An 11,645-nucleotide genomic window follows, 5' to 3' on the forward strand; every position below is an offset into this window, starting at 1 on the left:
TTTTGCTCATTTTGTCAAAGAAAAATCAAACAAAACAAACTAACAACAACAAAAAACAAACAAACAAATGCAGTCTGCTTTTTTGGGGGTGTGGGGGATGGTATTACCGAGCTTCCTCTACAGATTGCAGGGGGCACAGTGAGGCACTAGCAGGACAGCAATGATTGTGCTCTGAGAGCGTGCTGAGTCACTCCCGGTGGGTGTGGCCAGGTCCCAAGAGACCCCAGCTTTTCAAGGTTATAGTCTTCACCCCTTGTGTTTAGAGCTTCTTTGCTTATCTACTGATTTGCTACCAGGGCAAAGTAGCCACACTGTGGCAAAGTTCTCCTTGCCTAAATGGCTGAGATCACCTCCCACCCCCTTCCAGTCTGCTCAGCTGTGAACTGCCTGCCTTACCCTGCCTGCTGTGCTGCTGCTACCTGCCTTCAGTCTGCACCTGATCTAACCATCCCCACCCATGAGCAAAAACAGACCTTGTCTGGCGAATTTCAAGGATATTTTCTCTTGGTAATTATTTGTGTTTTTTTCAGTCAAGCACTAATTCTGAGGCTTGTCATGAAATAAATTCTGAGAGAAAACACGGAGCTTAAGTAGATGTGAGTGTCCTGCCACCATCTTGGCCGGAAGTCATTAGGCTGTCTCTTAATACAGAGACAGCTTAAATTTTAATTTTAAAGAAGTTAGACTTTACTCAGTTTTTGTATTAGATTGATTGCAAATTAAGTACAAGCAACCCATTATTTTTATGTACTGAACATCTTGCTAACGATTTGATTTCTCTTTTGGTTGGGGCCATTGTTTAATCTCTTTATTGAGAAACCTCACAGACCTAGTTAACTTAGGCAAGATAACTTTTTATTCTATTGGTTTCATTGCCTGTAGGAACAGCTCAATGGACAGAGTATAGGTTTTGATTCTTAGTTAACAAAATCTCTTATTGATTCACATAAATGACTCTATATTAATTTTTTAGAGTTTAATTTTCATGTACATTGAACAAAGAAAATCAAAAGGAGAAAATATGAATGTGACATTAAAAAATAAACTGACATATCATTGAGGTTTTGATCTCATTTCTTCTCTTTTTTTCAGGCTGATTCTTAAAATGCTCACTGTTCACAATGCCAATATAACCCTTTCATTGATTGGACTAAAGGCATTAGATCAGCTCCTGACTTCAGGTATTTAAACTTTAATTTTACTTAAGCTCAGCATTTTTTTTAAAAGTTCAAAATCTTAATTAATATATTTTAACTTTTTTTTCTTTTACATTTTACTAGGACTCAACAAAATTATTCATGAAATTTGATTTTTAGGTATCCATAAAATGGAAAAATCCATTATTGGTTTTACATGTTTGCTAGTTTCCTTCTTTTCCATTAATTCACTGGAGTTAATCTTCAGATCACAAGTTTTAATGTCAAATGCTATTTTTTATTTTTGTTTCTTAAGAAAGAATTAAAAGAAAAAGAAGTAGGAAAAGAGGGGAAATGAACTGAAGAAAGAAAAATTTTAAAAGAAAATGATGAATTAATATTCAGAGAATCCAATTACAGAGTTTATATTTAGATGATACACATCCAAATAATTGACAAGACTGTATTAGGCATTCTTATTTGTATTTTATTTTAACTTCATTCTTTTTTTCAGGGTTTTTAAATTTTAAACATTTGCATTCTCAGATCAGCAATAAATAGGAATGAGAATTGAAAGAAATCTAGATATGTATAATAAATCAGCAGTATTGTATAATGTTAGAGTTTTAAAATTTTGTTTAAAAGTATTTTCTTTATACAGCATTCAGAAATTAGAAAAATTGAGTGTATATTAAAGTCATTTCAGATATTATTTTTAGATCACTTGATGAAATCTTTTGGTTGTCTTTTTTATGAGCTTGACCATGATAACTTTTTCAGAAACTAAGTAACTTACTAAAAAGAAAAAAGAAAAGTCCAGAAAATATGGAGTATCACATAAGAATTTTGAATTTTCTGAGTATCAAAAGAACTATTAATTTTTTGTTTCCTTATATAGATTTGATGACTTTGCGGATCTTGGAAGAAGATTGCAGTGATGTGTTCACATTAATTTTTGATGCCATGCATACATTTATCGTTAATGAAGAAATCCAAAAATTTGGGTGTAAAATTTTACATGTGCTTTTTGAGAAAGGTATTCTAATTTTTGTTGTATTTTATCTTTTTTTCATTTAAAAGAAAATTGAGTTCCAGATTTTCCTCGTTACCCACCCCTCCCCCACACATTGAAAAAGCAAGCTATATGTTAGCTATTAACCATGTGAAGTCAAGCAAAACATTTTCCACATGAGCCATGTTATCACACCCACATTACCCCCAAAGACAAAAAATAAATAAATAAAGCGAAATATGTATGAGATGGATAGCATATTTCATTATGAGTTCTTTGGACTTGTCTTGGACTTTGTATTAATCAGTGTAGCTAATTCTTTCACAATCAGTCATTTTACAGAATTACTTTCGTGTTTAATTTTCCTTTGCTTCTGCTCACTTCACTTTGCATCAGTTCATATGTCTTCCACAAGTATTTTTGAAATTATTCCCCTGATCATTTCATATAGTATTGCATCACAATTCTATATTACAGCTTATTCAGGCAGTCCCCAAATGAGGGCCTCTTTAATTTTCAGTTCTTTGCAAACACAAAAAGAGTAGTTATAAAAAAAATTTTAAACATGTGGTTCTTTTTCTTTTGTCTCTAGGATGTGGATCCATTAATGATATTGCTGGGTCAAAGGATATTCACAGTTTTATTGCCCTTTAGGCATAATTCTAAATTGTTCTCTACAATGATTTGATCAGTTCACAACTTCACTAGTAGTGCATTAATGCCCTAATTATTTCATATCCTGTTCCAACATTTGTCATTTTTCCTTTCTATCATGTTAGCTAATTTGGTAGGTGAGAGATACCTCAGTTGTTTTAATTTGCATTTTTCAAATTCATAGTCATTTAGATTGTTTTCTTATGAGTATTGGTAGATTTTATTTCTTCATTTGAAAACTGTTCAAATCTTTGACCATTTATCTATTGGAAAATGGCTAATAGTTTTATTAATTTGATTCAATTCCCACTATATTTGAGAAATTAAATAAACTTGCTGTAAAAAGTTGTTCCCAGTTTTCTGCTTTCCTTTTTATTTTGGCTACAGTGGGTTTTTTGTGCACACACTTTTTAATTTAATGCAATTAATCAAAATTATCAGTTTTATTTCTTAATCTCTATCACTTGTTTGCTTTTAAACTTTTTATCCATAGAGGTGATGGGTGAAATTTTCTATGTTGTTCATATATCACTTTTTATCTAACTCACATACTTATACTAACCTTTTTTTTGATATAAGATGTGAGTTTATTATATGCCTGCTTTTTGCCAAACTGTTGTCTAATTTTCCCAGCAGTTTTTGTTCAATCGTGAATTCTTGTTCTAAAAGTTTGGATCTTTGGATTTATCAAACACTAGATTATTATGTTCGTTTACTACAGTATATTTTGTAACTAATCCATTATTCCGATCTGCCATTGTTTGCTATGCAGTATCAGATTGTTTTTATGATTATTGCTTTATAATATAATTTAACATCTGGTATTGCTAGACTGCTTTGTTTCACTTTTTTTAAAATCAATTCCCTTGATATTCTTGATCTTTTGTAGTTTATTGATATAGCACTTTCTATGTTCTTTGTAGTTTATTGATATGGCACTAAATAAGTTAATTTAGGTAGAATTGTCATTTTTTATCATATTGGGGCTCAGCCTTCCAATGAGAGATCAATATTTCTCTTGATTAGAATCTGTTGATTTATGTGAAAAGTATTTTATGATTGTATTCATATAGGTCATGGTAGATAGATTCCTAAGTATTTTATGCATTTAAAAATTTTTTTTGCAGTTATTTTAAGTGAAATTTCTCTTTCTGTCTCTTGCTGCTGGACTTTGTTGGTAATATGTAGAATAACTAATGTTTTCTCTGTGGTTGCTATAGTTTTTTATATCCTTCATCTTTGCTAAAATTTGTTAAATTGCTTCCACTAGTTTTTTTTAGTGTACTTTCCATCTAAGTATAAGTGTGTACAAAGATTGGTAGTTTTATTTCTTGCTGCCTATTCTTATTTCTCCAATTTCTTTTTCTTGTTTTATTGCTATGGGTAGCATTCTAGTATAGTATTCAATGATAGTGATAGTGAACCTTGTTTCACTCCTGATCTTATGGGGAAGGCTTTTAGTTTATCCCTATTATACTTACTGTTTGCTTTTGGTGTTAAATAAGTACTACTTATCATTTTAAGGAAAGCATCATTAATTCCTATGCTTCCTGTTGATTTTAATAAGAATAGATGTTATATTTTTCAAAAGTCTTTTTTACATTTGTTGATGTAATTATATGATTTTTGTCATTTTTGTGACACATTTGTCAATGTGGTCAATTATGCTGATAATTTTCCTAATATTGAATCAGTTCTGCATTTTTTCATACAAAGTCCACCTGGATTTAATGTTTGATATTATAGTGTATTACTTTGTGATATATTGCTGTAATTTCTTTGCAAGTTTTTTTTTTTTTTTTTTTTTCATAATTGCCCGTGTTTATGTAGCACTTTAAGATTTACAGATTACTTTATATGATTATTTCATTTGATCCCCTCAATAACCCTATAAAGTAAATGCTATTATTCGTCTTCATTTGACAGAGAGAGAGAAGCTCCATTGTGAGGCTACTCCCGCCTTTCCTACTTTTTTTTTTTTTTTTTTAATTTTTTATTTAATAATTACATTATATTGGCACTCATTTCTGTTCCGATTTTTTTTCCCCTCCCTCCCTCCACCCCCTCCCCTAGATGGCAAGCAGTCCTTTATATGTTGGATATGTTGCAGTATATCCTAGATACAATATATGTTTGCAGAACCGAACAGTTCTCTTGTTGCGTAGGGAGAATTGGATTCAGAAGGTATAAATAATCCGGGAAGAAAAACAAAAATGCAGATAGTTCACTTTCGTTTCCCAGTGTTCTTTCTTTGGGTGTAGCTGCTTTTGTCCGTCATTTATCAATTGAAACTCAGGTCTCTTTGTCAAAGAAATCCACTTCCATCAAAATATGTCCTCATACAATATCGTTGTCGAAGTGTATAATGATCTCCTGGTTCTGCTCATTTCACTTAGCATCAGTTCATGAAGGTCTCTCCAAGCCTCTCTGTATTCATCCTGCTGGTCATTTCTTACAGAACAATAATATTCCATAACATTCATATACCACAATTTACCCAGCCATTCTCCAATTGATGGGCATCCATTCATTTTCCAGTTTCTAGCCACTACAAACAGGGCTGCTACAAACATTTTGGCACATACAGGTCCCTTTCCCTTCTTTAGTATTTCTTTGGGATATAAGCCCAATAGAAACACTGCTGGATCAAAGGATATGCACATTTTGATAATTTTTTGGGCATAATTCCAGATTGCTCTCCAGAATGGTTGGATTCGTTCACAACTCCACCAACAATGCATTAGTGTCCCAGTTTTCCCGCATCCCCTCCAACATTCATCATTATTTTTTCCTGTCATCTTAGCCAATCTGACAGGTGTGTAGTGGTATCTCAGAGTTGTCTTAATTTGCATTTCTCTGATCAATAATGATTTGGAACACTCTTTCATATGAGTGGTAATAGTTTCAATCTCATCCTCTGAAAATTGTCTGTTCATATCCTTTGACCATTTATCAATTGGAGAATGGCTTGATTTCTTATAAATTTGAGTCAGTTCTCTATATATTTTGGAAATGAGGCCTTTATCAGAACCTTTAACTGTGAAAATGTTTTCCCAGTTTGTTGCTTCCCTTCTAATCTTGTTTGCATTAGTTTTATTTGTACAAAGGCTTTTTAATTTGATGTAATCGAAATTTTCTATTCTGTGATCAGTAATGGTCTCTAGTTCATCTTTGGTCACAAATTTCTTTCTCCTCCACAAGTCTGAGAGATAAACTATTCTATGTTCCTCTAATTTATTTATAGTCTCGTTCTTTATGCCTAGGTCATAGACCCATTTTGATCTTATCTTGGTATATGGTGTTAAGTGTGGGTCCATGCCTAATTTCTGCCATACTAATTTCCAATTATCCCAGCAGTTTTTATCAAATATTGAATTCTTTTCCCAGAAGTTAGGGGCTTTGGGTTTGTCAAACACTAGATTGCTATAATTGACTATTCTGTCTTGTGAGCCTAGCCTTTTCCACTGATCCACTAATCTATTTCTTAGCCAATACCAAATGGTTTTGGTGACTGCTGCTTTATAATATAATTTTAGATCAGGTACAGCTAGGCCACCTTCATTTGATTTTTTTTTCATTAGTTCCCTTGAGATTCTCGACTTTTTATTGTTCCATATGAATTTTGTTGTTATTTTTTCTAGATCAATAAAATATTTTCTTGGAAGTCTGATTGGTATAGCACTAAATAAATAGATGAGTTTAGGGAGTATTGTCATCTTTATTATGTTCGCTCGGCCAATCCAAGAGCACTTAATATTTTTCCAATTATTTAAGTCTGACTTTATTTGTGTGGAGACTTTTTTATAATTTTGCTCATATAATTCCTGACTTTCCTTTGGTAGATAGATTCCCAAATATTTTATGGTATCAACAGTTATTCTGAATGGAATTTCTCTTTGTATCTCTTGCTGTTGGGTTTTGTTGGTGATGTATAAAAATGCTGAGGATTTATGGGGATTTATTTTGTAGCCAGCTACTTTGCTAAAATTATGAATTATTTCCAATAGCTTTTTGGTAGAATCTCTGGGGTTCTCTAGGTATACCATCATATCATCTGCAAAGAGTGATAGTTTGGTTTCCTCATTGCCTACTCTAATTCCTTTTATATCTTTCTCGACTCTTATTGCCGAGGCTAGTGTTTCTAATACGATATTAAATAATAATGGTGATAGTGGGCAACCTTGCTTCACTCCAGATCTTACTGGGAAAGGTTCCAGTTTTTCCCCATTGCATATGATGCTTACTGATGGTTTTAAATATATGCTCCTGACTATTTTAAGGAAAAGTCCATTTATTCCTATGCTCTCAAGTGTTTTTATTAGGAATGGATGTTGGATTTTATCAAATGCTTTTTCTGCATCTATTGAGATGATCATGTGGTTTTTGTTTGTTTGGTTATTGATATAGTCAATTATGCTAATAGTTTTTCTAATATTGAACCAGCCCTGCATTCCTGGTATAAATCCTACTTGGTCATAGTGTATTATCCTGGTGACAATTTTCTGTAATCTTTTTGCTAATATTTTATTTAAGATTTTAGCATCAATATTCATTAGGGAGATTGGTCTATAATTTTCTTTCTCTGTTTTCAGCCTACCTGGTTTAGGTATCAGTACCATATCTGTGTCATAAAAGGAGTTTGGTAGGACTCCTTCAATCCCTATTTTTTCAAATAGTTTATATAACATTGGAGTTAATTGTTCTTTAAATGTTTGGTAGAATTCACATGTAAATCCATCTGGTCCTGGGGATTTTTTCTTAGGGAGTTGATTGATAGTTTGTTCTATTTCTTTTTCTGAGATGGGACTGTTTAGGATATTTACTTCTTCCTCTGTTAGTTTGGGCAAGCTGTATTTTTGGAGGTATTTTTCTATTTCATTTAAGTTGTCGAATTTATTGGCATAAAGTTGGGCAAAGTAACTCCTAATTATTGCTCTAATTTCCTCTTCGTTAGTGGTGAGTTCTCCCTTTTCATTTTTAAGACTAACAATTTGATTTTCCTCTTTCCTTTTTTTAATCAGATTTACTAAGGGTTTGTCTATTTTGTTGGTTTTTTCATAGAACCAACTCTTAGTTTTATTAATCAATTCAATAGTTTTTTTACTTTCAATTTTATTGATCTCACCTTTTACTTTTAGAATTTCAAGTTTAGTGTTTGACTGGGGGTTTTTAATTTGTTCCTTTTCTAGCATTTTTAATTGCAAACCCAATTCATTGACCTTCTCTTTCTCTATTTTATACAAATAGGCCTCTAGAGATATGAAATTTCCCCTTATTACCGCTTTGGCTGCATCCCATACATTTTGGTATGATGTCTCATTATTATCGTTTTCTTGGGTGAAGTTATTAATTATGTCTATGATTTGCTGTTTTACCCAATCATTCTTTAGTATGAGATTATTTAGTTTCCAATTATTTTTTGGTCTACTTCCCCCTGCTTTTTTGTTGAATGTAATTTTCATTGCATCGTGGTCTGAAAAGGATGCATTTACTATTTCTGCCTTACTACATTTGAGTTTGAGGTTTTTATGTCCTAATATATGGTCAATTTTTGTATAGGTTCCATGAACTGCTGAAAAGAAAGTGTATTCCTTTCTGTCTCCATTACATTTTCTCCAGAGATCTATCATATCTAGCTTTTCTAGTATTCTGTTTACCTCTTTGACTTCTTTCTTATTTATTTTCTGGTTTGATTTATCTAATTCTGAGAGTGCAAGGTTAAGATCTCCCACTATTATAGTTTTACTGTCTATTTCTTCTTGCAGCTCTCTTAGTTTCTCTTTTAAGAATTTAGATGCTACCCCACTTGGTGCATATATGTTTAATATAGATAGTGCTTCATTATCCATGCTACCCTTTAGCAAGATATAGTGTCCTTCCTTATCTCTTTTAATTAGGTCAATTTTTGCTTTAGCTTGATCTGAGATCAGGATGGCTACCCCTGCTTTTTTGACTTCACCTGAAGCATAGTAGATTTTGCTCCAACCTTTTACCTTTAACCTGCATGTATCTCCCCGCTTCAGGTGTGTTTCCTGTAAACAACATATTGTAGGATTCTGGCTTTTAATCCATTCTGCTAACCGCTTCCTCTTTATGGGGGAGTTTACCCCGTTCACATTTATGGTTAGAATGACCAATTCTGTATTACTTGCCATCTTGTTAACCCCGGTTTATGCTTTCCTCCCTTCTTTCCCCTTTCCCCCCCTTCCAAGTATTAAGCTTGTGAGCACCCCTTGTTTCTCACAGCCCTCCCTTTTTAGTGTCCCTCCCCCCGCCTTAGAGTTCCTCCCCCTATCTTACCCCTTTCCCTCCCAGTTCCCGTATTCCCTTCCGCTTAGCTTATTCCTTCCCTTTCCACTTTTCCCTTCTCACTTTTCAATGAGATGGGAGAAGTTTCACCATAGATTGAATATGTCTTAAGATTTTTCACTTAAAGCCAATTCTGAAGGCAGTAAGATACCCACTATATTCATCCCCCTCCATTCTTTCTCTCAGATATAATAGGTTTCCTATGCCTCTTCATGAGATGTACTACCCCCACTTTACCCTTTTTCTGGTACAATGTCCTTTCCACATCAATTTCTAGAACAAGGTATACATGTATTCTTTATACATCTATATAGTCAAAATATAGTTCCCAAGATTAATCTTTACCTTTTTAGATTTCTCTTGAGTTCTATATTTGTAGATCAAACTTTTTGTTAAGTTCTGGTTTTTCATCAGAAATAGATGAAATTCGCTTACTTCGTTGAATGTCCATCTTCTTCCCTGGAAAAAGATGCTCATTCTCGCTGGGTAAGTTATTTTTGGTTGCATACCAAGTTCCTTAGCCTTTCGGAATATCATATTCCAGGCCCTTCGATCTTTTAATGTGGATGCTGCCAGATCCTGGGTGATCCTTATTGTGGCTCCTTGATACTTGAATTGGGTTTTTCTAGCCGCTTGCAATATTTTTTCTTTCATCTGAGGGTTCTGGCATTTGGCCACTATATTCCTTGGTGTTTTGATTTTAGGATCCCTTTCAGTGGGTGATCGATGAATCCTTTCAATGTTTATTTTTTCCTCTGTTCCTATGACTTCTGGGCAGTTCTCTTTGATAATTTCCTGGAAGACAGTGTCCAGGCTCTTTTTTTCATCATGTTTTTCTGGGAGTCCAATGATTCTCAGATTGTCTCTCCTGGATCTGTTTTCCAGGTCTGTTGTCTTTCCCAGAAGGTATTTCACATTTTTCTCCATTGTTTGATTTTTTTGGATTTGCTTGACTGATTCTTCTTGTCTCCTCGAGTCATTCAATTCCACTTGTTCAATTCTGATTTTCAGTGAAGTATTCTCTTCACTCACTTTTTTAAAATCTTTCTCTAATTGTCCAATTGAGTTCTTTTGTTCTGTGGAATTTTTTTCCATTTCGCCAATTTTGTTTTCCAGTTCACTAATCCTATTTTTCAAGGATCTTACTTCTTTATCCACTCTCTCTTTAACTGACTTCTCCAGGCTCTTTTGCCAAGCCTCCCTCTCCTTTTCCCAAGCTTCCTTCTCCTTTTGCCAAGCCTCACTCTGCTTTCCCCATTTTTCTTCTAGCTCCCTTGTGAGAGCCTTTTTAATCACTTCTATGAGGTTCATCTGTGCTGAGGAACAGACGATCTCCTCCTTTGGGGAATCACCTGGGGACTGCCTGTTTTTAGTCTCCTCAGGATTTAGAGTCTGCTCTCTATCTGTGTAGAAGCTGTCTAGGGTTAAAGTCCTCTTCAGCTTCTTGCTCATTCTGTCTATTAATCAGAGGCAAACTACCAAAGAAAAACAGAAAAAACTGGAGTCTTTCTTTGGGGGGGGGCTGGGTGTGTTATCGAGCTTCCTCTACAGACTGCAGGTGGCAGCAGTGAGGCACTAGCAGGACTGTGCTGCGCCTGCGCTCTGAGATCCCAAAGCGTGCTGAGTCACTGAGGGGGGGGAAGGAGGGGGCGGCCAGGTCCTGAGAGACTCCAGCTGTTTGCGGTTGTGTTCTTCAGCCCCGGTGTTTTTAGCTTTTCTGCTGGGCTGTTGACTTGCTGCAGGTTCCAAACCTGTAGCGAAGCTCTCCCCGCAGAGACAGCTGCGATCACTCCCCACCCCCTCTCCAGTCTGCTCCCGTGCTCTCACTGCCGCTGCCCGCCGCCTGCGCCCGATCTAAAACCGCCCCAGCCCTCCAGTAAAGACAGACCTTTCTTGGCGGATCTCAAGGATGGCTTCTCTTGGTAACTATTTGTGGGTTTTTTTCAGTCAAGCATTGATTCAGAGGCTTGTAATGAAGTGGATAGTGAGAGAAAGCGCGGAGCTTATGCAACTGTGAGCCTCCTCTCCGCCATCTTAACCCGCAAGTTTTTTTTATTAAACTTTTTGCATCAGTTGTCTGTTAGTAAAATTGGTTTATAGTTTTCTTTATGTTTTTTGCTCTCCCTGGTTTTGATATCAAAACCCATATGTGTCATGGATGGAATTTAGTAGAATGCCTTTTCCCCTTATTTTTCCTAATAACTTTATATGATAATGGAACTAATTATTCTTTAGATGTTTGATAGAATTTACTTGTTAATTCATTTGGCCCCAGTGATTTTTTTCTTAGGGAGCTCATTAATGTTCTGTTCAAATTCTGTTTCTAAGACAGAATTGTTTGAATATTCTATTTCCTCTTCTCTTAATCTGGACAATTAATGTTTCTATAAATATTTATCCATTTCACTTAGATTATTAGTTTTATTGGCATTGGGTAAAATAATTCCTAATAGTCTTAATTTCATATTCATTTGATGCATCCACTCTTTTTATTTTTGATATTGGTAATTTGGTTCTCTCTCTTTAAATCAGAG

At 34.5% G+C, this 11,645-nt stretch overlaps 1 protein-coding gene across 1 annotated transcript in view; it reads left to right on the forward strand.

Annotated features, from left to right (window-relative positions):
* The window catches only part of LRRK2 (leucine rich repeat kinase 2), a 180,921-nt gene that overhangs the window by 16,816 nt on the left and 152,460 nt on the right, over window positions 1-11,645 (forward strand). The window contains exons 4-5 of the mRNA XM_052000191.1: window positions 1,093-1,181; window positions 2,035-2,172. Coding sequence (XP_051856151.1) covers window positions 1,093-1,181; window positions 2,035-2,172 — 227 coding nt within the window. The remainder of the gene's footprint in view (window positions 1-1,092; window positions 1,182-2,034; window positions 2,173-11,645) is intronic.

This window comes from Antechinus flavipes, chromosome 5 (genome assembly GCF_016432865.1).
Source record: "Antechinus flavipes isolate AdamAnt ecotype Samford, QLD, Australia chromosome 5, AdamAnt_v2, whole genome shotgun sequence".
Taxonomy (NCBI): domain Eukaryota; kingdom Metazoa; phylum Chordata; class Mammalia; order Dasyuromorphia; family Dasyuridae; genus Antechinus; species Antechinus flavipes.